The sequence below is a fragment of the Macaca mulatta genome, chromosome 16 (genome assembly GCF_049350105.2).
Source record: "Macaca mulatta isolate MMU2019108-1 chromosome 16, T2T-MMU8v2.0, whole genome shotgun sequence".
Lineage (NCBI taxonomy): Eukaryota > Metazoa > Chordata > Mammalia > Primates > Cercopithecidae > Macaca > Macaca mulatta.
The window spans coordinates 77,364,419-77,390,006 of record NC_133421.1 but is presented as its reverse complement, the minus strand read 5'-3'; the positions used below and the strand labels follow the sequence as shown (position 1 = coordinate 77,390,006).

The 25,588-nt window shown below is 47.4% G+C and overlaps 1 protein-coding gene across 1 annotated transcript in view; it reads right to left on the bottom strand.

Annotated features, from left to right (window-relative positions):
* The window catches only part of PITPNC1 (phosphatidylinositol transfer protein cytoplasmic 1), a 284,988-nt gene that overhangs the window by 53,721 nt on the left and 205,679 nt on the right, over positions 1-25,588 (bottom strand). The window contains exon 6 of the mRNA XM_077972577.1: positions 8,872-8,967. Coding sequence (XP_077828703.1) covers positions 8,872-8,967 — 96 coding nt within the window. The remainder of the gene's footprint in view (positions 1-8,871; positions 8,968-25,588) is intronic.

Below are 25,588 nucleotides of genomic sequence, written 5' to 3'. Positions count from 1 at the left end.
AACTCCTGAGTTCAGGCAATGTGCCTGCCTTGGACTCCCAAAGTGCTAGGATTACAGGTGTGAGCCACCGTGCCCAGCCTCTTTTTTTTTTTTTTAACAGAGTCTCACTCTGTCACCCAGGCTGGAGTACAGGGGCACCATCTTTGGTTCACTGCAAGCTTCGCCTGCTGGGTTCAAGTGATTCTCCTGCCTCAGCCTCCTGAGTAGCTGGGATTACAGGCGCCCGCCACCATACGTGGCTAATTTTTGTATCTTTATCCTGCTCATTTTTGTATTTTTAGTAGAGATGGAGTTTCACCATGTTGGCCAGGTTGGTCTCAAACTCCTGATCTCAAGTGATCTGCCTGCCTCGGCCTCCCAAAGTGCTGGGATTACAGATGTGAACCACTGTGCCTGGCCTTCTCTCTCAATTTCAAACAGCACTGGCATCATCCAGATCCTGGAAGGGGAGAGGGCTCAGGGCCCGCAATGCGGCAGCTGCTGGGGACCCTTCTCTTGCATCTTCTTTGCAGGCTTCCTCCCTCACCCTCCAGTTTTAGAGACTCCCACCAGGGACTCCTTTGGCAGTAGGGACTTCTCCCCATCCCAGTGATGTCATCAGTCCTCTTATTTTCCAAGAGGCATGCAGGCCGCAGTAAGTTGGAACCCACTGCAAAACAGCTGCGTTACTCTCAGAAAGAAACAGATGGACTTGAGGGAAAGGGGAAAAAAATGATAGTAACAGCACAACAGAGTGAACTTAACAATGTACCCCGGCAAGAGGCAGCTGTGTTGAATCTGGCCATTAGAGGTAACGGAAAATCTTTACCACCCTCAAAGGCCAAGATGTAGACCAGAATGAAAATATTTTTAATTTGAGGGAGCCGAGTGATTTGGATGAAGCTCTTTGTACTGAAGGGTACAGCTAAATATGACAATATTTACTTAGTTGGTCTCTCTGTTCCCTTTCTGAGGGCCGGTCCTTAGCAAACAACATTTAATCTCTCACCCTTGACAGTTATTGGAAAAGTTAGATGTATCTCTTTTTGTTCCGTTCTCTCTCCCTTAAGAGAGAACTCAACAGATATTTAGATCTGTGGGGACCAATGAACTAGCTGCCAAGGAGTTCTTGGTCCAGGAAGGCTATGATCCAGGGACCTGGAGACTTAGTCACTCAACTTAAGGGGAAAGTTCGAAATCAAATTCTGTCTGAAAAACATTCAATTATGCCACGTCAGGGGCCCATGCTTCTAGGACAGCCTCATGTTCTTCTTTCTCCTTTGTTGCTACCTGAGTTCAAAAAATTGCAAATTTCCCCATGAAGTTACTAGGCTGTATTTATCACTAGTAAGATGGCCTTTATATCCTCCAAAATACAGGGGATGAGAAATTGCTTCAACTGTTTAACAAGAAAATCAATTCAAAAGGCAGAAGACAGGACCTTTGAGGGCTTACATAATCTTGTTTTTGTACCCTCAATGCCTACTATGTAGCTGGCACACAGTAGGTGCTTAGTAAATACTAACTAAAGGAATTCATTAATGAGTCTTGATACCAATAGGCTGTACTGTTTCCTTTCCTTGGATTGGTCTATGTTGTCAGGGTTTATTGATCTTGGCATACTTGACATTTTGGAACTGGATAATTGTTGTGGTGCATTTTGGATTCTTTTCTTTTTTCTTTTCTTTTTCTTTCCTTTTCTTTTGCTTTTTTTTTTTTTTTTTTAGACGGAGTTTCGCTCTTGTTGCCCAGGCTGGAGTACAATGGTGCGATCTCAGCTCACCGCAACCTCTGCCTCCCAGGTTCAAGCAATTCTCCTGCTTCAGCCTCCCTAGTAGCTGGAATTACAGGCATGTGCCACCACGCCCGGCTAATTTTGTATTTTTTGTAGAGACGGGGTTTCTCCATGTTGGTCAGGCTGGTCTCGAACTCCCGACCTTAGGTGATCCACCCGCCTCGGCCTCCCAAAGTGCCGGGATTACAGGCATGAGCCACTGCGCCCGGCTCTTCTTTCTTTTCTTTTCTTTTCTTTATTTTTTAGGGACAGAGTCTCGCTCTGTTTCCCAGTCTGGAGTGCAGTGGCATGATTATGGCTTACTGTAGCCGCAAACGTCTGGGCTCAAGTGATCCTCTCATCTCAGCTTCCTGAGTAGCTAGGACTATAGGCACAGGCTACCATGCCCAGCGAATTTATTTTTATTTTTATTTTTATTTTGTAGAAATAGGGTCTTGCTGTGTGGCCCAGGCTGGTCTTGAAATCCTGGCCTCAAGTGATCCTCCCGCCTCAGCCTCCCCGAAAGTGCTGGGATTACAGGTGTGAGCCATTGCACCTGGCCCATTTTGGATGTTCAGCAGCCTCCCTCCCTGACCTCTACCCACTAGATTCATGACATGCCCTACCCAGTTTCGACAATCAAAAATGTCCCCAGATATTGCCAGATGCCCCTGGGGGACAAATTTGCCCATAGTTGAGAACCTCTGGGCTAGAGACTCCTTTGCTTTTCATTACATAAATCAACGAAGATTTTAAAAAGGAAGCACACACACACAAAACCCTCTACTTCTACTTCCTCGACTAGGAAAGACATTCCTTTTTCTTTCTCTTCCTTTGCCCTGGAGGTATGTCTGAAGATTGAGAAGCTGCACACACCCTACACGTTTGTGTCTAGGGGAGACTGCTGCAGGTGGCAGCCCCCAGGAGGCCAACATAGATGCCATTTTCTTTGATCACTCCCCATCTCATGATGGAAGCCAGACCTCATGAACGACTGCAGTGAATGGAGAAGAAAGAGTACTGGACTTGAACTTGACGGCGAGCCAACATCAAAGGCCTCTGGGTTAGATCTCTCCCAGCATGGCTTTCAGAGATTCTCCAGCCTGGACTAGTCCTGCAGGCTAGAAGTTGAGGTTTGTTCTTGCACCCCAAAACTGCCAACTCAGCCTTGCGGGTATGGCTGCACTGCCTGTGGCCTCTGCAGGCACGCTCTGACTTATCGTGCAGAATTCCTCATTCCTCCGCTGGGATCTTCACCTTGAAATCTTGGCAGAGCATCAAGGAGCTGGGATGAAAATCTTGGCAGTAGCAAGACGCTATGTATCAGCCGCATAACCAGTCCAACCTGCTCAGCTTTTGGCTTCACCCCTTTTCCTGCTTTGGTGTTGATGATGATCATTTTCCACGTGACACGGTGCAAACAGCTTTATGATGCTTATGGGCAGGCAGGGCCTCAGTGGTCTCTGTGACTAATGGAGGGCCTCTGCCTGAAAAAAATCACACTAATTTCCCCCTCCCCCACAATAGAGCACTGCCCTGCAGAGTCCATTAATGACGATGAGAACAAACTTGAAGCTAAGAGTTCTTTGAGAACTGAAGTTCAGGCCTTAATAGGAAACAGCAGCACTGCAAACATGAGAATAAGGAAAGCACTGAGCTGGGCTATCAGCTGATCCTGAATCCCCAAAGCATGCTTCTGAATCCCTGGCTAGTGGTGACGGCACGAGGGCCATCGGGCAGAGGGCACCCACTGGAAAATTCCAAGCTCTGGTCACCTTCCTGAGAGGGGCAGTCTTGATTGTGTGGCTCGAAGGTTTCCAGGGAGAAATGGAAAAAGAAAGGAAAGTGCTTTCATCCCCTCCTTTGGCCTGGATGGCCATGTGTGTGTGACAGTAGCTGGGTGGAGAGGAGCAACCCAGATAACCCTGGTCTGGATTCATCAGCATCAAAAAAATCCAGGAACAGATTCAGCCCATCGGCATCTGGCTTCCTCACATAAAGAACGTTTCTATTTAGGACGCTGACATCGTCAACTTACAAAGATGGATGGGAAGAAAAGGCCCATGAAGCTGGATGCCTCCGATTAAAAAAAAAAAAAGGAACTCTGATTCACAACTGCTTGCTTAATGGCAACGAATTCATTTTCTTTGATAGCGCTTGCTCTGAAATTGTCACTGCTGGAAGGAAAAAAGCAAAGTCCCTTGCCTTCACTCATTCATTCAGCAACCATTGAGTGAGTGCTTGCTAAGCACTGGTGCTGTAGCAGCGGCTGGGGAACAGCCAGCTCTTGTCTTTGCAGAGCTCATGCCATAGCGATGAGCTAGCACAAACTAGCATGATCTAGAAGCTATGGACCAGAACTTCGCTGCGTCCAGACCAGCAGTGGTGGGGGAGCGACATGCCCAGGAAAACTCAGACAGGGGGAGTCCTGTGTGAGCTGAACTCTAAAGGAGGGCCAGTGAGGGATTTTAAGCACAGAACAAGGTCAGATTTCATTTTAGAAGGAAACTCCTGCGGTGGGGTGGAGGGTGTTAATTATTTACAGTGTGCCAGTTAGACATTTCTGTCTGTTTGGAAATGGTTTGCCTTCTGAATCTGTTGTTCCTCTTACTCCCAGTCCCTGGCATGTTTACCGTAGACACAACCACCAAAACAGCCCAGGAAACTCACCCCTCTTCCTTCGGGTGGATTCAGACTGCAGTCTGTATTCTGGCCTGTTGAAGATGGTGGGGTTGGGGTCACAAGGGAGTCGCCCCTGGGGGAATGTTTTTTCTAAGATTTTATTGCAGGCTCCCAGTGGTACCTGTAGCCCTTTGTGATCCGGCTGCCAGGTCCATGGAGGAGGAATTCCACCTGTTACAGAGGCCAGCAGATCCCCTGGGAGGTCACACAATGGATGATGAGTGTGCAGGGCTCAGCCCTATGGGCCCCCTTCTCCCGCATCCATTCAGTAACCCTAAGACTCTAGGACAGGCCAGGGGTGGCCCTGAGCATCAAAGCTGAATCCAGAGTTCCATCCATCTTCAATCACCTCTTCCTGTAGAACAAAGTTTCCCAGCCTTGGCACTATGGACATCTGGAGCCAGATAATTCTTTTTTTTTTTTTTTTTGAGACGGGGTCTCGCACTGTCACCTGGGCTGGAGTGCAGTGGTGCAATCTTGGCCTCCCAAGTTCAAGTGATTCTCCTGCCTCAGCCTCCAGAGTAGCTGGAATTACAGGCACCTACCACCATGCCCAGCTAATTTTTTGTATTTTTAGTAGAAACGAGGTTTCACCATGTTGGCCAGGCTGGTCTTGAACTCCTGACCTTGTGATTTGTCCGCCTCAGCCTCCCAAAGTGCTGAGATTACAGGTGTGAGCCACCGCATCTGGCTGGATTCCAATAATTCTTTGTTGTGAGGGGCTGTCTGTGCTGTAGAGGATTTTAGCAGCATCCCTGGCCTCTACACTCTAGATACCAGTAGCCCTCCTATGTTTTGGCAACTGAGAATGTCTACAGACATTGCCAAGCATCCTCGTGAGGCAATAATCGCCCCCAGTGGAGAACTGTTCTAGTGGACAGTTTTCCATTCTCTTCCTATTCGATCTCTTGGCAGCATTCAGCACCTCTGGTCACTCTCTTCCTCTTGAAACTTACATTCCTTGGTGCATTTCCCTTGTTTTCGTCCTAACTTTCTGACCAATTCTTTTAGATGCCTGATTCTTTTAGATTCGACCTGATCGCCAGCTGCTGCCATCCTTGAAGGCTCGGACTTGAACCCCTTTCCCATTTATACTTCATACTTTCTTCCTCTCATCCAACCCCAGGATTTTTAAATCTCCTGTTCACCAAATACTCTCGAGTTTGTCTCCAGCCCAGATCTCTCGCCTAAGCTCCAGACTCATTTCTGTTTGTGTTAGCTGCCTCACTGACATCACAAAATCCACGCATCTTTCTCCAACGTACACCTCTCTTCTCATCTTCCCATTTCAGTAAGCAGCACCCCCATCTATCAGTCGCTCAAGCCAGAATCCTTAAGGCCATCCCAACTCCTCCTTCAACCTCATCCCCACATCCAATCCGTAAGCAATCCCTGCCAATTCATCCTCATCTTCAAAACATACATCAAAACCATCTGCTCCTCTCCATCTCTGCCGCCAGCCCTCTAGCGCAAGCCACGATAGCACCTAAGTAACTGGTAACATAAATAATGATAGTGACCTTGGTGATCTCCTGACTCTGCTCTTCTCTAGTCCATTCTCCATCCAGAACAATCTTTTAAAAGTATAATTTAGATCCTATGACGCCTCAAGTTTATTTATTTATTTATTTATTTATTTATTTATTTATATTTTTTTGAGACCGAGTCTCTGTTGCCCAGGCTGGATTGCAGTGGTGTGATCTTGGCTCACTGTAACCTCTGCCTCCTGGGTTCCCGAGTAGCTGGGACTTCAAGCGATTCTCCTGCCTCAGTCTTCCGAGTAGCTGGGACTACAGGCGCATGCCACCAGGACCGGGCAATTTTTGTATTTTTAGTAGAGTTGGGGTTTCATTCTGCTGGTCAGGCTGGTCTCAAACTCCTGACCTCAGGTGATCTGCCTGCCTTGGCCTCCTAAAATGCTGGGATTACAGGCGTGAGCCACTGCGCCCGGCTTGAACTGTCATTTTTTCCATAGCATATCTCCTGATCCTATCCTCTTAAATGCAGTTTCCTCATCACAGTCTCTCCCTGTACCTGCCTTCCTGCACTTGTGACTCTGAACTCCATATGTATCTGTGTGACTATTTCTCTACTGTTCGCCAAATACTCTCTGTGTAGTATTTGTTAGATTGGAAGTGTCCTGAGGGGAGGGACCCTAAGTATCTCTTTGGCTCATTGCTGCTGTGTCTTTTTTTTTTTTTGAGACAGTTTCTCGCTCTGTTGAGATCTCAGCTCGTCAAAGCCTCCGCTTCCTGGGTTCAAGCGATTCTCGTGCGTCAGCCTCCCGAGTAGCTGACCACCCTGCCAGCTACTTTTTGTATTTTTAGTAGAGTTTTTGCCATGTTGACCAGGCTGGTCTCGAACTCCTAAACTCAAGTGATCCGCCTGCCTCGGCCTCCCAAAGTGCTGGGATTACAGGTGTTAGCCACCATGCCCAGACATCCTCGTCTTAACATTGTATGTGACACTCAGTGAGGGCTCCATAAATATTTATTGGATGAATAATTAATGGACTCTTTACCACTCATCTTGGCCAAACTGCATCCAGGGAAGAATACTTTAGGACCCAGGGAAAGAGGTATGGACGTGCCCATGAGCGACTCTGTGAAGCATGAAGGAAAAGCTCCTCGAATGTCTATGTGAATGAAAGGAAGCTTTCTAGTGGAGGTTCTTTGGGGGCACAGAGCACAGGGAAATGAGTCAGGCACGTTGACTAGAAATGAGACTTGATTTCTTCATTAAAATTCTATATTTGTATCAAGACTTCCTACTGAATCAGGAGGGAACTCCCTGAAGTCCGGGCAGAGCCACGCCAAAGCACACTGGGAGGAAAAGCTGAAATTAGTTCAGAGTTTTCTGGCACCCCTGCTTTCCTGGAAGGCCCCAAAGAGGCTGGGAGGTCCAGGTAGGACAGCAGCCCAGGGGGGCCCGAGGCGTCACAGGAGTGCTTTGCACAATGCTCTGGACATCATCAGACTCCATTAAGCACTGGCAGACTTGACATGAAACTACAGGATTTCCACGGAGTGAGACAAGGGGAAGGTCAATGGTGCCCTGTTTATTTCCCTCTTCGGCGGTTCCACAGTTACGCAGAGAGCACTTAACTTTATCTTAAAATGCATAGGTGTGGTTGGCCGCAGAGTGATCCACATCAGCCTCTCCCCATCCCTTTCAGGGACAGCAGCTGAAGACACGTGCCTGCAATTAAGCAGCCAAGCATTTGCTAAGATCAGGTAAGACTTTCATACCGAAACGAATGCCAAAATGTGGAGGCAAAAGAAATCCGAACCACGCTGGGAGCCTGGTTTATTTGTGTAACGACAGAATTCATTTTGAACAAGTTTATTTATTGTGTCTCCCATCAGCCTTAATGACTCTGGGAGAAGAGTTTCAAGGTCCACGTGTTACGGTTCGAGGACGAGTCTGGGGCCCTGATTCCAAACATATTGGGATTGGTGGCATGTCACTAACCAACAAAAATAGCCCTGCGTCTGCTGTCATTGCAGGGCTAGGATGTTATATACAAGTGGGTCACCCAAGTTCCGTCAGCAGCCATTAATAAAATACTAATGGGATATAAATGGTGACTCGCACAAACCATATAGCAGGAAGGTAGAACTAAGGCAAAGGATGGATCCTGGTAGGTTGAAAACCAGAGAGAAAGAAGTTCTCTGAAATTTATTCTCAGCCAAGAACAAAGGAGATGCCCTCACTAAGGTGCTTGCTGTTTTGAGAGAAAGGAGCTGTGCTGGAATGAGCTATCAAAGTTTTCAAGGACTGATTCAGATACAGATAAAACACAGGTGGCTCATGCCTGTAATCCCAGCCCTTTGGGAGGCCGAGGTGGGCGGATCATTTGAGGTCAGAAGTTGGAGACCAACCTCGCCAAAAGGGTGAAACCCCATCTCTACTAAAAATACAAAAATTAGCCAGGTATGGTAGCGGGCGCCTGTAATCCCAGATACTCAGGAGACCGAGGCAGAAGAATGGTTTGAACCTGGGAGGCAGACATCACAGTGAGATCACACCACCGCACTCCAGCCTGGGCGAGACTCCATCTCAAAAAAAAAAAAAAAAAAAAAAAAAGCATGAGATTGGGGAGACTGCCTGTTGTGTTTCAGGGAGGCCAGTGTGTTGGATGGCCCAGCCCTACGGATACTGATGTTGCCAAAAAATGACGGCAGAGTTGGGAGACAGGAAAACTAAGTGGAAATTGAGTAATGGCCAGGGCCAATGATGGTCCCTGAAGAGTTAGGGACTTAATTTTGAGACTCGCAAAAAGAACCAGAAAGACATGAAAACAAATTGAATCCACACAACGAGAGATGGCATCCTCCCAAGTTAGGAGGCACTTAAGAAATAGTTGCGGAATGAATGAATGAATGAATGAATGAATGAATGAATCTCTTCCACATCTCATCCCAAATGTCGCTTACCTCAGATTCTTTGTAGTAGCGCTCTGGAATTTCATCGCAAGCAATATCAATAAAGCAAACTTCTCTCTCCAGGTCTTTGGCTTCATTGTCGAAAATCTGAAAAAGCAGAGCAACATATCAAAGGTTAGTGATAGCAGGTGTTACCCTCCAAAGTGCCTGAGGCAGAGTAACCCCCACACAGAGCATCTTCACACGTCCCAGTGCCCCCGGCTAGTGCTTTCACCAGCCTCAGAATGCGCAAGAATCATAGAAAGCTTTGATTCATGGCTTCGGTTTTGTCACATCAGAGGCAGGTGTAGCATCAATCACTGCTTGGTGAGAGGTAGAAGAAAAACTGGGCTGTTTTTAGAAGTTCAAGAGTGAGGAAATGAATCTCTTCCAAAAAAATCTCTTCCCAAACTGAAGTCTGCTGATTTTTGGCAGTTCACCTGAACAGGAGGAGTAAAGAGGTTGGAAAGGGTCTGGCTAAATTTGTGTCAAAAAGCAGGGATATAGGCCAAGAGTTAGAAAGAGTATATTTTTAAAAATTAAAATGATATATATATACGTTAAAAATATATATTATATATTTTTATATATATTTAGTTTCACAAATAATACATGCTCATTGCAGAAAATATAGATAAGCAAAAAAAAAAAAAAGAAAATAAACCACAATCTCATTACCCAGGGGAAACATAGCTGATTTTTCTTGATCATTTAAGAGCACAATTTCCCTTGCACATATAAAGGTAACAAGGTAAAGCTTGGCAAGACACTGAGATAGTTTCCTGCCAACCTGACCTAGGTCCCACTGGCCCAGAATGCATATCACTTGCAAAATAATAATAATAATAATAATAACAACACAGCCGCGATATGTAGATATAAATGTCGGCCTGGGCACGGTGGTTCACGCCTGTAATCCCAAAGCTTTGGGAGGCCGAGGCGGGTGGATCACTTGAGGTCAGGAGTTTGAGACCAGCTTGGCCAACATGGTGAAACCTTGTCTCTACCAAAAATACAAAAATTAGCCGGGCATAGTGGTGCATGCCTGTAATCCCAGCTACTTGGGAGGCTGAGGCAGGAAAATCACTTGAACCCGGGAGGCAGAGGTTGCAGTGAGCTGAGATTGTGTCATTGCACTCCAGCCTGGGCGACAGAGTGAGACTGTCTCAAAAAAAGAAAAAAAAAAAAATTAAGTTCTTCTAGTTCTTCTCATTGTCATCTTTCTGGTCTAAAGGGATCATCATCCTTCTGCAGGATGACAAACAGCTTTCTTTTTTTGAGACAGAGTCTCAAGGCTGGAGTGCAGTGGTGGGATCTCGGCTCACTGCAACCTCCACCTCCTGGGTTCAAGCGATTCTTCTGACCCAGCGTCCTGAGTAGCTGGGACGACAGGTGCCCATCACCAAGCCCGGCCAATTTTTGTATTTTTAGTAGAGACGAGGTTTCACCATCTTGGCCAGGCTAGTCTCGAACTCCTGACCTCAAGTGATCCATCCACCTTGGCCTCCCAAAGTGCTGGGATTACAGGCGTGAGCCACCATGCCCGGCCAACAGATTTAAGTTTGGACAACCACTTCATTCTTAGAGGAAGTCTTAACTGTAACCGCATCTCACTGTTTAGCTCATTCCTGGAGGGAATCTCCAGTTAACACTAATTACATCTGACTCTTCAGGAGAGAATGCAGTATTTTGGAAGAACAGGGTGGTTGATACCCAAGAACACTGTCCTAACCCAAATTTGGTGCCTATTAATAACACAGTCTCCCACAAGAGGGCATCTGAAGGGTTCTGTATAGGCTCAACTTGTCTTGGTTGGATTCTCAAGTTACTTGAAATGATTAGTCCTTTCTAAATGCTTTCTGAATAATATTTGTGTTGAAATTATCCTCCAAGTCTGCTGGTGGTTCTTCTCTTCTTGCCTATTCTCTTCTAAATATTTGGAGACTAGACTCTTCAGATTTGTCCAAGGAGATTAACTCCCCAGTCTGACCCGAGGTGGCCACTGACTTCTCCTTCAAGTCAGAGAAAGACTGGTTCTTGAGTGAACTCTGATTCTTTCCACGGCTACTTGAAGTCAAGTGCCTCAGGACACTCCTAAAGCATTTGGGAGGGACTTTGGACTGCCTCGAAATGAAACAGACAGTGGAGACACAAGTTCAAGTTCAAGTGGAGAAATAAGTTGTGAAATAAAATACTGGGTCTCACACTGTTTGCAAGAGCCAGTCCCCCTGCTCCTTCTTTCTTTTTGCAAATCTCTTTTAAGTGTGAGCTAAGAGAGACAAGTGCCTCATTAAGAAGACACACAGAGGCCGGGCACGGTGGCTCACACCTGTAAGCCCAGCACTTCAGGAGGCTGAAGCAGGGGTGGGGGTGGGGGAATCACTTGAGGTTGGGAGTTCAACACCAGCCTGGCCAACATGATGAGATGGTGAAACCCCATCCCTACTAAAAATAAAAAAAATTAGCCGGGCGTATTGTCATGCGCCTGTAATCCCAGCTACTTGGGAGCCTGGGGCAGAAGAATCCCTTGAACCTGGGAGGTGGACACTGCAGTGAGTGGAGATTGTGCCACTGCACTCCAGCCTGGTTGACAAAGTGAGACTCTGTCTCAAAAACAGCAACAACAAAAACCACACACACACACACAGAATACCCCAGAGGGAAATGAGCTTCCAGAGAGTAAATTACAAAAGTAGTTAAAAAGGTTTGACATTTATTGGTAGTAAAATCTATAGGACTCAAAGAAAGGGAACTAAGCAGGGATGAAGGGGGGCATGATAGGTTGTGTAGCTTTCCCTGATTTAATTCAAACATTTTATTGATCCCCCATTGCACCCATTGCAGTTTCACAGTATTGCCTCAGTTCCAAAGTCGCCCTTATGCCTCTGCTCTGAGATCATGGACTGGACCCTGTAAGCATTTCTCCTTTACAGTGAGCCTCATCAGTAGGGGGCCCTGGAGGGCAACTGCAAGAGGAAGGGGATTTCTCCTTCAGATCTGGATGTTGCTGGGCTGCAGAGTCTGTCTGTGGGGACTTTCGGTCAGGCTCTGCCCCAGCTGCATGCCTAGAGTGCACGGTTGCTCAGTGACCTTGCAGCCCTAGCCTGGGTCCAGTAACCACTTCACGGTGGCCCTCCTGCTGCAGGCACTGCATGCTGCAGTCCTTGCACTGGCAGCGTGCCTGACTCTCTCTTCACACACACACCCGTCCAGCAACCTCCTCAGGCCTGCACCCCAGAGGGCGCTCTGCTCCTCAACCACTGTGAACCAGCCCTGGCTCAGGTCAACCTCGTGAACTTCCCCGCCATCCTGTGGGCTACAACCACACCTTCTCCAATGAAGTCTGAACCCCAGCCATGCAGAGGGGCCCCTTCCAACTTTGTCCTTCCTGGGTATTCTCTCTCAGCCTTAGGGTACCCTGTGGAGTTCCCTTTACATCCTTATAGTTGCTCCTATCAGAGATCAATAATTCCTTCTATTACATTTCTCCTATTCAAATTACTGTGTGGTTTCTGTCTCCTGATTGGGCCCTGACTGATATACCCACTGCATACAAAGTGCTGCCCTGGGCTTGAGGGACTACAAAGATAGCCCTTGAGAGGTTATCATCTAGTAGGAGAGACAGACTGGGGAGCTATTACCAAAAATACAAGGCAGAATAGAGTATGTGCTGCAAAAGAAAGAAAAGAATAGGCTGTCAGCTGGGTCCAGTGGCTCACACCTGTAATCCCAGCACTTAGGGAGGCCAAGGCAGGTAGATTGCTTGAGGTCAGGAGTTTGAGACCAGCCTGGTCAACATGGTGAAACCCCAGCCGGGCATGGTGGCACATGCCTGTGAACCCCGCTACTCGGGAGGCTGAGGCATGAGAATCGCCTGAACTCGGGAGGCAGAGGTTGCAGTGGGCCGAGATTGTGCCACTGCACTCCAGCCTGGGCAACACAGTGAGACTCCATCTCACTGTGGAGTGTCACCATACCAATTTTTGTATTTTTAGTAGAGATGGGGTTTTACCATGTTGGCCAGGCTGGTCTAGAACTCTTGACCTCAGGTGATCCACCCACCTCGGCCTCCCAAAGTGCTGGGATTACAGGCGAGTTTCAATTTCTTTTTCTTTTTTTTTTTTTTTTGAGACGGAGTCTCGCTCTGTCGCCCAGGCTGGAGTGTAGTGACCGGATCTCAGCTCACTGCAAGCTCCGCCTCCCGGGTTCGGGCCATTCTCCTGTCTCAGCCTCCTGAGTAGCTGGGACTACAGGCGCCCGCCACCTCACCCGGCTAGTTTTTTGTATTTTTTAGTAGAGACGGGGTTTCACCATGTTAGCCAGGATGGTCTCGATCTCCTGACCTAGTGATCCGCCCGTCTCGGCCTCCCAAAGTGCTGGGATTAGAGGCTTGAGCCACCGCGCCCGGCCTGCGAGTTTCAATTTCTAATAAATAATGAATCTCCCAGTGATTAGAGATTAAGAGGTGCTCATAGGCGCTCAATAATTGCCTGGTGAACTAATGGAAGACATTAGCTTCTACCTTCCAAAGAGGACTCTATGGCAGGAATATTGCTTACTCATTGATCTTAGTTTTTTTTTTTTTTCTACGAGTCTGAGATCCTATTTCCTTGGCTGTAAGCACCCTAATTTCCCACAATTGCCGCCATAGGGCTCAGCGCAGGGTGACAACCTACTATGGGCTGACGGGTCCTACATTGGCAATCAGGAGAGCTGAGTTTAAATTCAGTTATCTGGCCGGGCATGGTGGGCTCACACCTGTAATCCCAGTACTTTGAGAGGCCAGGTGGGCAGATCACCTGAGGTCAGGAGTTCAAGACCAGCCTGGCCAACATGGTGAAACTCCATCTCTACGAAAAATGGGTTTCAAGGATTCTGGGAGATATCCTGGAATTTGGGAAGGTGTATTTTTCTGGAAAGAGAATTTGACCACTTTCATCTGATCATCAAAGAGATCTGTGGCCCTAAGGAGACTGAGATCAAGTGACCCAGGTGACCATTAACATTCCTTCCAGTTAAAAAGCCTGTGGTGTTAAGAGTGGCCTCTGCGTCCTATTAGTCTCCTCCATCTTGCTCCTTGGCTTGTTCCTTCTCTGTCCTATCATCCCATAGTCAGCCAACGTGGGTGGTACACAGAGGGCTGCCACGGAGCAGTGGGAAGTGGCAACAGTCCTGATGTGGTATAATCAGAGAGCATGGACAAGGTAAAACGGTCTCATCTTCACATTCAGTTCAGGGCAGGAGCCAGAATTAAGCCAACACCATTAAAAACAAGCAGAGGCTTCACCGGGCCCCAAAGGAAAATACTCAGTCACAGCAATGATTCATTTGGGCTCCCCAATGGCGGCAGGTGCAGCTGCCAGAGCTCTGGTCCAACTCCCGCCTCTTGGAGGTGGAGGAAGAGATCTGCTGAGGTTGCGTTAGGATGGGAATGCCTTTTGTTGTTGCACCAAGCCAAAGCTTTACAGGCGTGTACCTGACACTGGAGTGCTGTGACCTTCATGGTCTCGTTTGCCCTTGGGCTGAACTTGTCTCCTGAGATGGGACCTGGGTGTGGCAGGTCACGAAGGTACTTTTCCTATATCACCTATAATAATGTTCCCCTCTTTGGGTATTTATCAGAGACAGGGAGAAGGAAAAGTGTTTATCCTCTTTCCCTTCTACTGTCTACCCACAAATCATCTGCAGTGGGTTTGTGTGTCAATCTGGTTGACTCTCCTGGCCACCCCCTCCATACACACACTAGAGAGTGAAAGCTCAGTAGGAAACATTCCTTTAAACATGAACCTAGAAATGCTACATGGGGAAGGCAAATCTGAATAATTACCATCTTATAGATTCCCAAATTAAAAGGGAGTAATTTTCTCTGTTTTGTAAAGTATTAAGACTAATAAGTATCAAGTGTCTTACACATCTTCATATCCTTTGACCTAGTAAGCTTACGTTTTGAGAATTTATCTTTTTTTTTTTTTTGAGACGGAGTCTCGCTCTGTCGCCCAGGCTGGAGTGCAGTGGCCGGATCTCAGCTCACTGCAAGCTCCGCCTCCCGAGTTCACGCCATTCTCCTGCCTCAGCCTCCGGAGTAGCTGGGACTACAGGCGCCCGCCACCTCGCCCGGCTAGTTTTTTGTATTTTTAGTAGAGACGGGGTTTCACCATGTTAGCCAGGATGGTCTCGATCTCCTGACCTTGTGATCCGCCCGTCTCGGCCTCCCAAAGTGCTGGGATTACAGGCTTGAGCCACCGCGCCCGGCCGAGAATTTATCTTAAGAAAAGAATGTTGGTGGCCAGGCATGGTGGCTCACACCTGTAATCCCAGCACTTTTGGGAGGCCAAGGCAGGTGGATCAGTTGAGGTCAGGAGTTTTGAGACCCGCCTGGGCCACATGGCAAAACCCAGTCTCTACTAAAAAATACAAAAATTAGCTGGGCATATTGATGGGCGCCTGTAGTCCAGCTACTCAAGAGCTGACACAAGAGAATCGCTTAAACCCAGGCAGAGGTTGCAGTGAGCCAAGATGGCACGAGAGTGAGACTCTGTATAAAATAATCATAATAAAAACCAGAAAGAAAGAAAAGAATCTCGGCAAGGCACAGTGGCTCACACCTGTATTCCCAGAACTTTGTGAAGCTAAGATGGGAGGACGGCTTGAGCCCAGGAGTTTGAGATCAACCTAGACAACATAGTGATACCTTGTCTCTACAAATAATTGAAAAATTAGCTGGGTGTGCTGGCATGGATCTGTGGTCTCAGCTACTCAGGAGGCTGAGGTGGGAGGATTGCTTGAGCCTAGGCAGTGGAGGCTGCAAGGAGCCGTGATTGTGCCATTGCATTCCAGCCCGGGTGACAGAGGAAAAAAAAAAAAAAAAAGAAGAAGAAAGAAAGAAAGAAGAAGAAAAAAAGAAAATAATCTTAAAGGAAAAGACTTATGCACAAAGATTTTTATTGCAATATTATTATAATGTCAAGACAAAAAAGATTGAAAAAAGAAGAAAACAGCTTAAATATCCTACTATAGGAGAATTGCCAAAGAAATTAAGGTAAATCCATTTCATGAACTAGTACGTGCTGTGTGGTCATAATAGAGAAGGGAGAGGTACACTGGTAAGTATGGAATGTGTCTTATCAGCCTAGATTTCTCTTTGAACAGAGGTGTTTTTCTAAAATTTGTTAATTGCTCTTGCTTCATTTCTAGATTTGTTTCTAGATTTTGTGGTTTCTCTTGATACAATCCATCACGATCACTATGTAGGGTGGCTCTTCATAAATCCACAATTTTGGGAATCATGAATTCTGCAGCTCTTTTCTCTACAACAGAAACTTTGACGGTTTAAGATCCAAGCTTAGATGAAAAATGTCTGTACTTTCTGCACAATTTTTCTGTATACCTAAACTGCTCTAGAAAATAAAATCTAGGGTGGGTGTGGTGACTCATGCCTGTAATCCCAGCACTTTGGGAGGCCAAGGCAGGTGGATCACCTGAGGTCAGGAGTTTGAGACCAGCCTGGTCAACATGATGAAACCCCGTCTCTACAAAAATACAAAAATTAGCTGGGCGTGGTGGCGCCTGCCTGTATGTAATCCCAGCTACTCGAGAGGCTGAGTGAGGCAGGAGAATCGTTTGAACCCGGGAGGTGGAGGTTGCAGTGAGCCGAGATCACGCCACTGTACTACAGCAGGGCGACAGAGTGAGACTCCATTTCAGAAGAAAAAAAAAGAAAAGAAAATCTATTATCCTCTAAAAATTGAGGGGCTGGGCAGGCGGGGGCGGGGGGGGGGAAGGTGCAAGCCTAGTAGCTGTGTAGATTTTTATCTTCCTGCCATCTGTACAAGCTACTGAGGATACAAGGTAGAGGTGGCTGATTAGGAGGGATTTTGAGAAAAGTGTACCAGTCATCTTGTTTTATGCTTCAGATACGATTAAAGAGACAGAGAAACCTAGCCAAACCATGTTCCTCTCTACTATAACTTTATTTTTTGGCTTTTGGGAGCTCGCTGGGGGAAGTAATTCAGGAAGACATGCCAACAAAGTACAGGTTCAGCCAGCGGGAACGCCGGAAACAGAATTCATGTTTTAACAATGCTGTCCTACTCATACTCTGCATTGGCAAAGTGGCTACTGGTTTGGTGGAGGGAGGGGATACTGGTTGCTAGTTAATACTTTAAGCATACGGGTCTAATGTTGGTTCATGGTTTATTATTATTATTATTATTATTATTATTATTATTATTTTAAGATGGAGTCTTGCTCTGTCACCCAGGCTGGAATGCACTGGTATGACTGCAACCTCTGCCTCCTGGGTTCAAGTGATTCTTCTGCCTCAGCCTCCCAAGTAGCTGGGACTACAGGCATGTGCTACCACGCCTGGCTAATTTTTGTATTTTTAGTAGAGATGGGGTTTCACCATGTTGGCCTGGTCTCAAACTTCTGACCTCAGGTGATCCAACCGCCTCGGCCTCCCAAAGTGCTGGAATTAACTGCACCTGGCCAGTTCATGGTTTATTGATTATTACCTAATAGCAGCATATTCAGTTGGGGAGAGCCTGAAAAGAACTAATGGCTGTTTAAAAAAAACAAAAAAAAGTCCAGGTTACCAATGATGAAAACCATCTCTACTGGTCATCTCACTGAGAACATTATCCCAGCTACACAATTCAGTTGTGACTGTTTCATAAATATATACATGACTATTTATGAATATATATATGAATATACAATCCAACCCAAGAGTATTTCAACTTGTCTTCCACATGGTCATTAAGACAGGAATAAAAACCATACTCTTCATGGGTCTATTCAAAACCATTTTCTTTTCTTTTTTTAAATATTAAGTTGGTGCAAAAGTAATCATGGTTTTTGCAAATAGATACAGGATCTTGCTACATTGCCCAGGTGCATCACAAACTTCTGAGCTAAAGTGATCCTCCTGGCCGGGCCCGGTGGCTCACGCCTGTAATCCCAGCCCTTTGGGAGGCCGAGGTGGGCGGATCACAAGGTCAGGAGATCGAGACCACGGTGAAACCCCATCTCTAAAAATACAAAAAATTAGCCGGGCACGGTGGCAGGCGCCTGCAGTCCCAGCTACTCAGGAGGCTGAGGCAGGAGAATGGCATGAACCTGGGAGTTGGAACTTGCAGTGAGCCGAGATCGCGCCACTGCACTCCAGCCTGGGCGACAGAGCGAGACTCCCTCTCAAAAAAAAAAAAATAAATAAATAAATAAAGTGATCCTCCTGCCATGGCCTCCCAAAGTGTTAGGATTACAGGTGTGAGCCACTGCACCTGGCCTCAGAACCATTTTTGGTCTCTATTATTTTTTCTGTTTTGCAGAATAGAGTTGGGTAACTGTTATTTGTTCTTTTTTTTTTTTTTTTTTTTTGAGACGGAGTCTTGCTCTGTCGCCCAGGCTGGAGTGCAGTGGCCGGATCTCAGCTCACTGCAAGCTCCACCTCCCGGATTTACGCCATTCTCCTGCCTCAGCCTCCAGAGTAGCTGGGACTACAGGCGCCCGCCACCTCGCCCGGCTAGTTTTTTTGTATTTTTTAGTAGAGACAGGGTTTCACCGTGTTAGCCAGGATGGTCTCGATCTCCTGACCTCGTGATCCGCCCGTCTCGGCCTCTCAAAATGCTGGGATTACAGGCTTGAGCCACCGCGCCCAGCTGTTGTTAGTTCTTAAGATAGAATTACTGTACTTAAGGACAGCATTCTAGAGAGGAAGAGGCTGAATGCCCACCACTCAATGAATCGGCAAATATTGGTTAAGCACCTACTGTGTGTTCAACACTGTGCCTTGGAAAAATGTGTAAGAGAAGGTCCATTCTCAAGGAGGCTATGATTTTGTGGAGACTAGATTTAATACACAATGTAATCAACATTATATAACATATAATCTATATATTACTGAAGTACTAAAATATATGTTTCAGGCCAGCTGCGGTGGCTCGTAACTATAATCCAAACACTTTGGGAGGCCGAGGTGGGCAGATCACTTGAGATTAGGAGTTTGAGACCAGCTTGGCCAACATGGTGAAACCCTGTCTCTACAGAAAATACAAAAATTAGCCAGGTGTGGCGGCACACGCCTATAGTCCCAGCTACTCGTGAGGCTGAGGCAGGAGAATCGCTTGAACCTGGGAGGCAGAGGTTGCAGTGAGCTGAGATCATGCCACTGCACTCCAGCCGGGGTGACAGAGTGAAACTTTGTCTCAAAATAAAATAAATAAAATAAAATAAGATGTGCTTCAGATGAGTACTCTAGTAGTCCAAATTCCGCAAGGAGGGAACTCAGTACAGGTCCATAGTGGTTGGGGTCCAAGATGATTATTTGGCCAGCAGGGGTGATAGAAGAGACCGGCCGAGTGGTGTTGTGAAGAAAGAATCCAATCCCACATCGTGCCTGCAGTGTGGTCCAGAGACACCAGGCCAGGAATGTAGCTCAGGGCTGCTGAGGTTTCCATCTGGGGGCCCCAGAGAACTGCCTGCTGGTGCGGGGGCTCTAGAGCAGTGATGACCCCAGAGCCACTCCTGTACTGACCTTGGTCTTGGAATGGAATTGAAACCCCATCTCGTAATACAGTGCGCGGTAAACTGCTTTTATTTAATCCCCATCAAACGTTCCACTTGCCACGGGATTTCGGGGGTATTAAGGCTGAGTAAAGGAAACTCATTTACCAGGGTTAGGCCGGATCGTCTTAGCTGCCGGGTAAACTTCAGTGCTTCTCTGGAGAACCCTTTCCGGTGGACAATATCATTAGGCCTTTGGTGCAGAGGGGAAAATCGTTTTTCCAGAGCCAGCAGGGAGTTGGAAAGCAAACTGAAGGCAAAAGTTTCAGGCCTGAGAGTGTCTGAGAAAATCCTGTCCCCAGTGAGGTGGTGACGAGCCTATGCAGCAGGGATAGAGAAGGGTGAGGGGCTGGACGGGGAGCTCCAGAGAACACCTCTGTGGATCTCCGTGAGACTGGCTCGCTGTGCCCTTCTGTTTTCCTCACGCTCTCCCGTGTCCTTTGAGTGACAGCTCAGTTACCCTCCAGTGTACTGGGTCTGAGTTTTAAAGGGCTCTAAGGCCAGGTGCAGTGGCTCACGCCTATAATCCCAGGACTTTGGGAGGCACAGGCAGGAGGATCGCTTATGTGCAGGAGTTTGAGACCGGCCAGGGCAACATAGTGGGACCCCATCTCTAAAAAAATTTAAAAAATTAGCCAGGTGTGGTGGCAAGCATCTATGATCCCAGCTACTTGGGAGGCTGAGGCAGGAGGACCTTTTGAGCCCGGAAGGTTAAGGTTGCAGTGAGCTGTGACACAGCCACTGCACTCCAGTCTGGAAGACCAAGTGAGACCCTGTTTCCAAAAACAGCAACAAAAACAAACAAATAAAGGGCTTGAAACAGAGGAGAGGAAAAGGGAGGCTAAGAGACTGAGAAGTTATTTTCAGAAGGCTGTCTTTGGGCCTTGGCGACACTTCCAGGCTGTTTAGTTACAGGATTTTGGGAAGGAGGGTGAGTGCATGAGGACATGGTCAAGCTCTCAGGGGTGTGAGCTGGCGATGTGAGGACTCCTCTGAGGCTAAGAGTGGCTCACCGCTGCAGACAAGCTGGGTGAAATATTGACATCCACCCACAAGCCTGCAGGTGGCACTGGGGGCAGATGGCACTGCAGATGGCCCTGGGTGGGGGTGGGGGGTGAGCTGGGAGCGGGGAGGGGAGGGGAAAGCTCTCAGAGGAGCACCTGATGGTGGAAAAGCTTTGATCAGAGATGAAGGTGGGGTAGAGTAAGGCGGCTGCCCTCAGCATCGTCTGTGGGCGCTGTGCATTGTCCTTGGGTCCCCGGCAGTAAGCGAGGACGCTGGCACACACGGGGTTGGCTAGGGCTCTGGACAGGGATGTTGAGCCCCTAGTGGAGTGATTGGCAGTAGAGTGAGAATGCCTGTGGGGGTCCTCTTGGGGGGCCAAGAAGCACAAGTAGAAAAGAGCCTCTGGATGTTGGGCCACCTTGAGGGAGCCGATGAAAAAACATGGGTATTCATGGTGTCAGGAAAGGATGCTTGCCTGATTCTTCTCCTAGTCACTGAATAATGTTTCTCTCCATTAAATCGAACTACTTAAACTTCCAGATAGAACTCTTTGTCAAGAAGGCTGGCAAGATACAAGTTTAGGGAAATTTAGCATCATGGTCATCCCCAGTTTGAGCACACAGAAATAAGTGGTGGACTCCCAAACTGTTCAATCTGACCCCGTCATGAACGTGCCTGTTAGAAGGCATAAAGCATATCCTCTAGGGTTCGTTTCTTTTCTTTCTCTTTAAAAAACTTTCTCAGGAACTAGATGTTTTTATTTTTTATTTTTATTTTTATTTTTGAGACAGAGTCTCACTCTGTCGCCCAGGCTGGAGTGCAGTGGCACAATCTCGGCTCACTGCAAGCTCTGCCTCCCGGGTTCACGCCATTCTCCCGCCTCAGCCTCCCGAGTAACTTGGACGACAAGCGCCTGCCACCACGCCCGGCTAATTTTTTGTATTTTTAGTAGAGATGGGGTTTCACCATGTTAGCCAGGATGATCTCAATCTCCTCACCTCATGATCTGCCCGTCTTGGCCTCCCAAAGTGCTGGGATTACAGGTGTGAGCCACCGCACCTGGCCCATGTTTTTATTTTTATTTTTTTCTGAGATGGAATTTTATTCTGTCACCCAGGCTGGAGTGTAGTGGCATGATCTTGGCTCACTGCAACCTCCACCTCCCAGGTTCAAGCGATTCTCCTGCCTCAGCCTCCTGAGTAGCGGGGATTACAGGCGGGCGCCACCACACCCAGCTAAGTTTTGTATTTTTAGTAGAGCTGGGGTTTCACCATGTTGGCCAGGCTGGTCTCGACTCCTGACCTCAGGTGATCCACCCACCTAAGCCTCCCAAAGTGCTGGGAGTACAGGTGTGAGCCACTGCACCCAGCCAGGAACTAGATGTTTTTAGTTTGAAAAATGCAGTCAAATACAGGGAAGAAATTGGCAACCACCCATAAAAGTTATACATATCTTTTTTTTTTTTTTGAGACAGAATCTTACTCTGTCACCCAGGCTGGAGTACAGTGGCATGATCTTGACTCACTGTTACCCTTTGCCTCCCGGGTTCAAGCAATTCTCCTGCCTCAGCCTCCCGAGTAGCTGGGATGATAGGCATGTGCTACCACAGCCAGCTAATTTTTGTAGTTTTAGTAGAGAAGGGGTTTTGCCTTGTTGGCCAGGCTGGTCTCGAACTCCTGACCTTGGGTGATTCACCTGCCTCAGCCTCCCAAAGTGTTGGGATTACAGGCTTGAGTCACTATGCCTAGCCAGGAACTAGATGTTTTTAATTCGAAAAATGCAGTCAAATACAAGGAAGACACTGGCAGCCACCCATAAAAGTTATACATATCTTTTTTTTTTTTTTTTTTTTTGAGACAGAGTCTCGCTTTGTCGCCCAGGCTGGAGTGGTGGCACGATCTCAGCTCACTGCAACCTCTGCCTCTTGGGCTCAAGTGATTCTCATGCCTCAGTCTCCCTAGTAGCTGGGATTACAGGTGTGCACCATCACACCCAGCTAATTTTTGTATTTTTAGTAGAGATAGGGTTTCACCATGTTGGCCAGGCTGGTCTCGAACTCCTGACCTTGGGTGATTCACCTGCCTCAGCCTCCCAAAGTGTTGGGATTACAGGCTTGAGTCACTATGCCTAGCCAGGAACTAGATGTTTTTAATTTGAAAAATGCAGTCAAATACAAGGAAGACACTGGCAGCCACCCATAAAAGTTATACGTATCTTTTTTTTTTTTTTTTTGAGACAGAGTCTCGCTTTGTCGCCCAGGCTGGAGTGGTGGCACAATCTCAGCTCACTGCAACCTCTGCCTCTTGGGCTCAAGTGATTCTCATGCCTCAGTCTCCCTAGTAGCTGGGATTACAGGTGTGTACCATCACACCCAGCTAATTTTTGTATTTTTAGTAGAGATAGGGTTTCACCATGTTGGCCAGGCTGGTCTCGAACTCCTGACCTTAAGTGATCCACCCGCCTTGGTCTCCCAAAGTGCTGGGATTACAAGTGTGAGCCACTGCACCCGGCCAGGTTTTCGTTTTCATAGGGTCAATACTCAGGAGTAGGACGGCTGGGTTGTATGGTGTACTGATGCTCCTCTATAGGCAGAGGCATCAATATACTCCTATAATAAGTTGAAGAGTGTCCCCCTGAATCTCATGTCTCCCAGGAACCTCAGAATGTGACCTTGCTTGGAAATAGGGTCTTTGCAGATGTAATTAGTTAAGGATCTTGAGATGAAGTCATCTTGGATGTAGGGTGGCTCCTAAATCTGACGACTGGTGTCCTTACGTAAAGAGGAGAGAACATAGATATGATTAAGGCACAGGGCAGTTCACACAGGGGGAAGAAAGTCATGTAAAGAGGGAGGCAGAGATTGGAGTGTTGCAGCCACGAACCAAGAAACGCCTGGAGCCACTAGAGGCTGGAAGAGGCAAGGAGGGATCATCCCCCAGAGCCTGACCTTGATCTCAGACTTCTGGCCTCCAGAACTGCAAGAGAATCAATTTCTGTTGTCTCAAGCCACCCAGTTTGTGGTGATTTGTTTTGGCGGCTCTGGGAAACGATTACAACTCTCTGGCTTTATTTTGTTTGTTTGTTTTGAGACAGAGTCTGGCTCTGTCACCCAGGCTGGAGTGTAGTGGTGCAATCTCGGCTTACTGTAAACTTTGCTCCCGGGTTCAAGTGATTCTCCTGCCTCAGCCTCCCAAGTAGCTGGGTTACAGGCGTGCACCACTATGCCTGGCTAATGTTTATATTTTTAGTAGAGGCAGGGTCTCACTCTGTTGGCCAGGCTAGTCTCAAATTCCTGACCTCAAGTGATCCACCCACCTCGGCCTCCCAAAGTGCCTGGGATTACAGGCGTGAGCCACTGCGCCCGGCTAACTCTCTGGCTTTTAAAGGACCTCTTTCTTCCATTCTCCAGATTAAGACTGTCCCTGTAGCCAGAAAAGCTGGCCTTCTCTGAGGCCTCACCGTCCCAAATATTCATGAATGAAGGCAGCTAGGCTTTTTTTTGGTTCTCTGTTATTAAATGTGTGCAGGCAGAGGGAAGGGTTAGAACACTCAAAAAGAACGTATTAAATGTGGCGTTCAGACCAGCCAGTGGTGGACATTTGCCCTTTTTTTTTTCTCTGCCAAAAGGTCACAGAAAATTCAAAACAACAGATAAAAACCTGTCAACAACAATACACTGGAGAGAAAGAAGGACAGGAATAACTTCGGGCATGGCTCATCTGCGAAGTTTAACATAAAAAGCTGCTGACGAACGCACCGGGGAAAACGAGAACAGTAAGATGAAAAAGCAGAGGCTTCCTGGGAAAGTGGTGAGGCAGAGATCTAAGGGTAAAAAGGATAACAAAGTGGATAGGAGTCCACAGTGGGGTCCCTTTGAGGGAAAGGACACGTTTATTCCAGGGTTTGTGTCTAAAAAGAGCATCAGCAAACCGGTGGAAGGTTAAGAACCATTTTGTGCCATGATCTGAAGCCCCACATATGGTAAACCCTGGCTCATCTGGGTGAAATAAAGGGTGAGGAAGAAGATTCAAGAGGCAGTCATCAGAGTGATACAGTGACCCAAGAGAAAAAGACACTGTTTGGAAAAACAACGTTCTAATCAGGTGGTCTAGGTCATGGTAACTCATTAAGAGGACAGAGGCCTGGGGCGCGGTGGCTCACGCCTGTAACCCCAGCACTTTGGGAGGCCAAGGCTGGTGGATCAGGTCAGGAGTTCGAGAGCAGCATAGCCAACATGGTAAAACCCATTTTGTACTAAAAATACAAAAATTTGCTGGGCGTGATAGTGCACGCCTGTAATCCCAGGTACCCGGGAGGCTGAGGCAGGAGGATCGCTTGAACCCGGGAGGCTGAGGCTGCAGTGAGCTGAGATCGTGCCATTGCACTCCAGCCTGGGTGACAAGAGTGAAACTCCATCTCAAAAAACAAAAAACAAACAAACAAAACAGAGGACAGAAAAGTACAGAAAAGCACCAAAGTACATGCGGAAGGATCACAAATGCTATGACTCAATTCATTTACTAAAAAGGCTGTCAGGGCACAAAATCACTTCTAAGCTACAGTTCCCAGGGCAGCTGCAGCAAGGGTCCTTTCATGAGCTTGGTCTAATTTCGGTGCCAATTAGCCTCAGTCCGAATTCTCCTCTGGGCTGCAGCCTCCCTTGGACACACAGACGGTCTCATGAGTCTAGGCCAACACTTCACATGTGCACGTGTAGATACTGGCACCAGCGATGCACAACGGTTTCCCCGAAGTATGATCAATAATGCCTCCTAAAATAAGCCTCAGAAGCTGAGCTTAAAAATAGTTCCAATTTCTCCCCGTTCCTTCTTATTTCAATTCACAGGGTGGTCTCTGGGAACTAGAACTGCTGGTTTTCTCTACAATTGACAAATCGATATTGAACCTGGAGACACTCACAGGCCAGCCTTTCACAGCCTCAGTGTTTGGTGTGTGCCATGTGGAGGTGAATTTGATCCTCATCCTTCTCAGAACAATGAATTCTTTGCACAAAGAGGCAGGGTTCCTGACACAGCCACTACACTAGCTCAGCCTCAAGAGAAGAGAATGAAATACTGAGACAGATGGCTGGCTACGGCTCATGCGGTGGGGTGGCCACACAGGGTATCCAAAGACGAGGAGGCCGGCAGCTCTGCTCTCA